We start from the raw sequence: 4,652 nt of genomic DNA on the forward strand, positions 1-4,652 counted from the left end.
AATATGAACCGGACAAATCACATGCCATTTGACCATTTCAATTCAGATTTTCTTTCTCCCACCTGAATGGGATCTGCACTCTGATCTGAGAAAGACCATCAGGAGCTCAGCACTTAGGGAAATGAAGCCAGCTCTCATCTGTCTGCAGTCAAAAAATCTGACCTCTGACACTCTGATGGTATAGGCTGCATTGTCAAAGGACACGTCACTATCAAATCTATTATGCCCATGTTTTCTCAAAGGAAGGGTAAGGGTGTGTGACATGAAGACTAGACACAGACCATAGCACACACAATTCTTTGACAATTGAGAGTCTTAAAGGCCCAGTGTGTAATGTTTAGGAGGATCTATTAGCAGAAATAGAATATATTATTCATAGGAATCTTTTCATTTGTGTATAATCACCTGAGAACAAGAATCATGTTTTTGTTACCTTCGAATGCACTTTTTCTTCAGAGGGAGTGGGTCCTCTTCTACAGAGTCCGCCATGTCAGACAAACCAAATGGGAGCCACAATGGCTCTAAATAGGGCCTTTCACAGCTTTTGTGGCAAAACTATGAGAGAACATAAGTTTTAATAAACTCAACTTACTCAAATGAAATTCCAAAATAAAATATGTTGTTTCAAAACTTTTTTAGTATCAAGTGACATTTATACATATACATGTATACATTTACCAATGCAGCCTCCTATATATGTTATAACATTTACAATAAAGCATTTGGAGAAAAAATAAATAAAAACGCTTAACATTAGACCAAAAGTTTAAAAAAATACAGTGTATAAATGCTTTGGTCATTAAGTAAAGCAGCAGCTGTATATTAGCTGCTCATCCTGTGGTGGGAAGGGTGCTTGCTTCTCTGCCCTGTGTCACCACCCTCATTAAAGTGGCACAGTGCAGCCCCCCTTAGACAATCAAGCCTGCCCTAACACACACGCCACCTATAAATCACCTTGTGAAAATCAATGGGCTTTAGTTAGCCTGGGACTCATTGTGTCCTTGGAAAGGTGTGAGATGAATTGAGATGAAGTGAGAACAAAACAGGAACAACATCCACCAAAAGAAGAGAAAAACACCAAGCAGTGGAGCAATGACTATAGTTTGACTGAGTTTTAGGGTGGGGGTGATGGTTGGTCAAAGCTGACACATATTGCAACAGAAGGCCACAGAGGATGAGTCAGGTTGCCATTGCTTTAGATTCTCTCTGAGATGGATGGAGGTCTTAAACTAAGGCTACCAAATTGAATTTTCTTTTCTTTCGTGAAACTTTTCAAACCCTGCCCTCTACATCCACACAACTTTCTGCTGATTAAACCTGAAAAAGCAGCCTTAGGCTCCATTTCCAATTAGTGAATTAAGCAACTTAAAACATATCTTATACATCTGTGTGGTGCACTCAATGCTATCTTAGTTAAAGATGCAATTGGAAATGATAAACATGCATATCCTAATACCTTTTAATTATCATAATATCAAGTAAAAGCAGTTTGACATAACCCAATATAAAGAATAAAAATAGTTCTGACAATGAAGCAGTATCTCCACAGGCAGCCATTCAAATCACACAGATAGATCAAGATAAATTCAGAAAGCTCACAGTAACACGGCCTCAGTGTTACTGTGAGCTTTCTGAATTCATCTTGGGCATTTAAAGCTACAGTGACTGCAGTGCTCTTCATATATACTCTACCTAGAGTGCCTGAAATCTATTTTGACCATTGAATTTCATCTATGTCCCTGACAGGACAGTTGGTTCTGAGAACAAAACAGCCATAACAGAGGTCAGAGTCGGTGTGGATTTAACAAGCAGACACTTCAGTAGCATTCATTTGTCGCTGACATTTGACATATAGTCTTCTTGCCAGAAACATGAACAAGGAAATGTTAAGATGCTAACTTGCATATGTTGTGCAATTAGCATAAATTTCCACTCCCAATTCCCAATATGCTTAATGAATTTGACTTGCATTTTAGAATGAAGAAAGCTCAATTTCATGTATATGTTCAATCTTTTTATAACAATAAGATGTTTCTTCAGTTCTGCTTGAGTTTCTTTGCTGTGCAACATTGTGTCATTGCCACTGTAGTTACTGCTGTGGGCTGAATAATGGCCACATGGTAAGACAGAAGAAACATCGCTTTTTACATAAGGTTTATCGTCTCAATACAAGTAAGTTGATAAAAAATAAAGTAAATAAAGAAAAAAGAAAGACAAACTTAGCCAACAGTAATTAAAAAATCAACAGTTAATGTTACCACATTGGTTATGCAAATTAATGATAATTATGCTAATTGATGACCAACATAGCAAGCAACAATAGCAAGTTAGCAGTTTCTATATCCTGGGAATCCATACTTAACATTTGTAATGACAATGGGTTCACAATGGGGCTGTATTGGCTGGCAAATAGACTAATAGGATTCATTTGGATAAAATAAACCAAAATAAGTCAAGATTTGCTTCATAATAAAAACAACACTCTTACTTAAATGGTAAATGGACTGCACTTAAACAGTGCCTTTCTAGTCTTGCGACCACTCAAGGCGCTGTACACTACATGCTACATTCACCCATTCATACAGATATGACAAAGGCCATCAGAAATGGAAAGTAATTCATTCATAAACATTAATGTTGTGCCCTTAAATAAGGGAAATAGTAATGGAAGAAGAATTAAGAAATTACATAAATAACATAAAATAACATTTTAAAAACAATGCATACAAACACACACTCAGTTTCAGGACAACAGATACCATGTGTCTTTATAACTTTTCAAAATGATTGTTTTAACTAACTACATGACATTTAAAAATATATTTTAACAAGGCTATAACATTTTTTTTATCATATGCTAGCTAACTAATGGATTTTCACTCTCTGTTGCTAAGAGCTGAAGAGTGATTGACGGGGTACTGTCTTGATATTATTGGTTGAGATTGGTTAGTTATATACAAAGAAACTGAGTTTTTGTCGATCTTTTGGCATACACTGTTAAATAGGGGTAAAATATAGCTGAGGATGCAATCTTAAAGGGTTAAAATGACATTACAGCAAGTTGCATCCAAAGCCCAAACATGACTGTAGACACAGCATACAATTTTGGCTTATGGCTTTATGACTTATACTGTACTGTATTTTTTTTATCTGAAATGAACAAAACAAGTGAGAACATTGTGATTGTTTTATTTGAAACCTTCAATACAGAGAGCCTGTGATAAAAGCATGACATGAAGCATTTTTATTTTATTTTTTTAAATTGATTACATTCATTTTTGATACAGGGTGAAATGTGATAGACAACTTGGTAAAGCTTTGTAAAACAACTAAACAAATATAAAGTGGAAATGGAGATACATTGTAGTACAAACAGAGATGGATGCTCTCAGAGATGGAATGATCACAAATGACCCTTTCTAAGTCCGACCCACAGTTTGCTCTGTGCCCCAATTTAGTTTGGTTGGTTAAGTTTAGGCATGAAGGGTGAGATTGGTTAGGGTTCGGGTATGAATGTAATGGTAAGCCAATAAGAGGCAGAGTAGGGTGAGTCATGAAAGTTGAATGAGAGAATACCTCACTTGCAGATCTCGTATAAAGTGAGTGTCTTCTTCTTTCTAAGGATAACATTATATATATGTTACAATATATTGTCAACTTTGCTTCTATTACCTCTAATCTGGTGGTTATATGTGTGACTAATAATCACCTCTATGTCCAAGCACTGTAAGTAAGTAGCACCAAGACTCAAACAGTTGAATAAAAAAATAAAAAAATAAAATCCATATGGATTCTGTGGAATACAGTCCAAACAGTGTTTAACACTAACTGATACATTTCCATGTGATACAGTTTTTATTAACAAAACAGAAAGAAGAATAAAGGCACATGCAGTGAGTTTGGCTGGCTGAGCAAGCTTTCATTTCCATCTTCAATCTTCTCATTATTTGTTCTTGGCTGCCAGTGGTTTGCGGCTGATCTTCTTACTCTTATCATTGCTCTTTTTTGGAGGTTCTGGGTTGGCCTGCATGTGTCTGCCATAGAGACTAAGGGGGAGAAGAGAGACAAGTTATTTCAGTATGCACAGAAAACTATTAGTAACTACTAGATAACTATAGTTTTCAAACACCTGCACTAGGTTTTTTTCTGTATAGCTATGTCACAGAGGAACATAGACTTATAAAAGACTCCCTAGCGGTCCATGAGCCTACAGTGTTCAAGACATACCACAGTGCAAAAGTGAGACGAATGATATAAAGATGATCTTTCTATTCAAAGTTATTAGCAGTACAGAGCAAATTTTGTGGAATTTGTTCTGTAGGCTTTAAGTTGATCTAATTCTGAAAAAAAATTGACAAAAGGAACACATCTTGTGTCACTGATGAGCCATTAGACCCTGGGTATAAAAAAAAAAAATGCTTCCAGTGATCTAAATTACTAAAATACTAAATTAAAAATCAAACATCCATAGAAAATTCTCACACCACTCATACAGTTCTCTTCTATGCTTTTCATCCTTTCGTACAGTATGTTCCAAACACTCGCAAACAGCCGCTTTTGTTTGAATTTTAACGAACAACTTTCTCAAGGGCATTGCAGCAAGTCTGACAAACAGCATAGCCATGGCTCTTAAAGGGGAACTTGACAACTTT

At 36.0% G+C, this 4,652-nt stretch overlaps 1 protein-coding gene across 1 annotated transcript in view; it reads right to left on the reverse strand.

Annotated features, from left to right (window-relative positions):
* Positions 1 to 2,001: 2,001 nt before the first annotated feature.
* Positions 2,002 to 4,652, reverse strand: part of rsu1 (Ras suppressor protein 1) — a 30,600-nt gene continuing 27,949 nt past the window's right edge. Inside the window, exon 9 of the mRNA XM_035674252.1 lies at positions 2,002 to 4,046. Within this exon, the coding sequence (XP_035530145.1) occupies positions 3,944 to 4,046 (103 nt within the window). The 3' untranslated portion in view covers positions 2,002 to 3,943. The remainder of the gene's footprint in view (positions 4,047 to 4,652) is intronic.

This window comes from Morone saxatilis, unplaced genomic scaffold (genome assembly GCF_004916995.1).
Source record: "Morone saxatilis isolate NCDOM2014 unplaced genomic scaffold, NCSU_SB_2.0 Contig0, whole genome shotgun sequence".
Taxonomy (NCBI): domain Eukaryota; kingdom Metazoa; phylum Chordata; class Actinopteri; family Moronidae; genus Morone; species Morone saxatilis.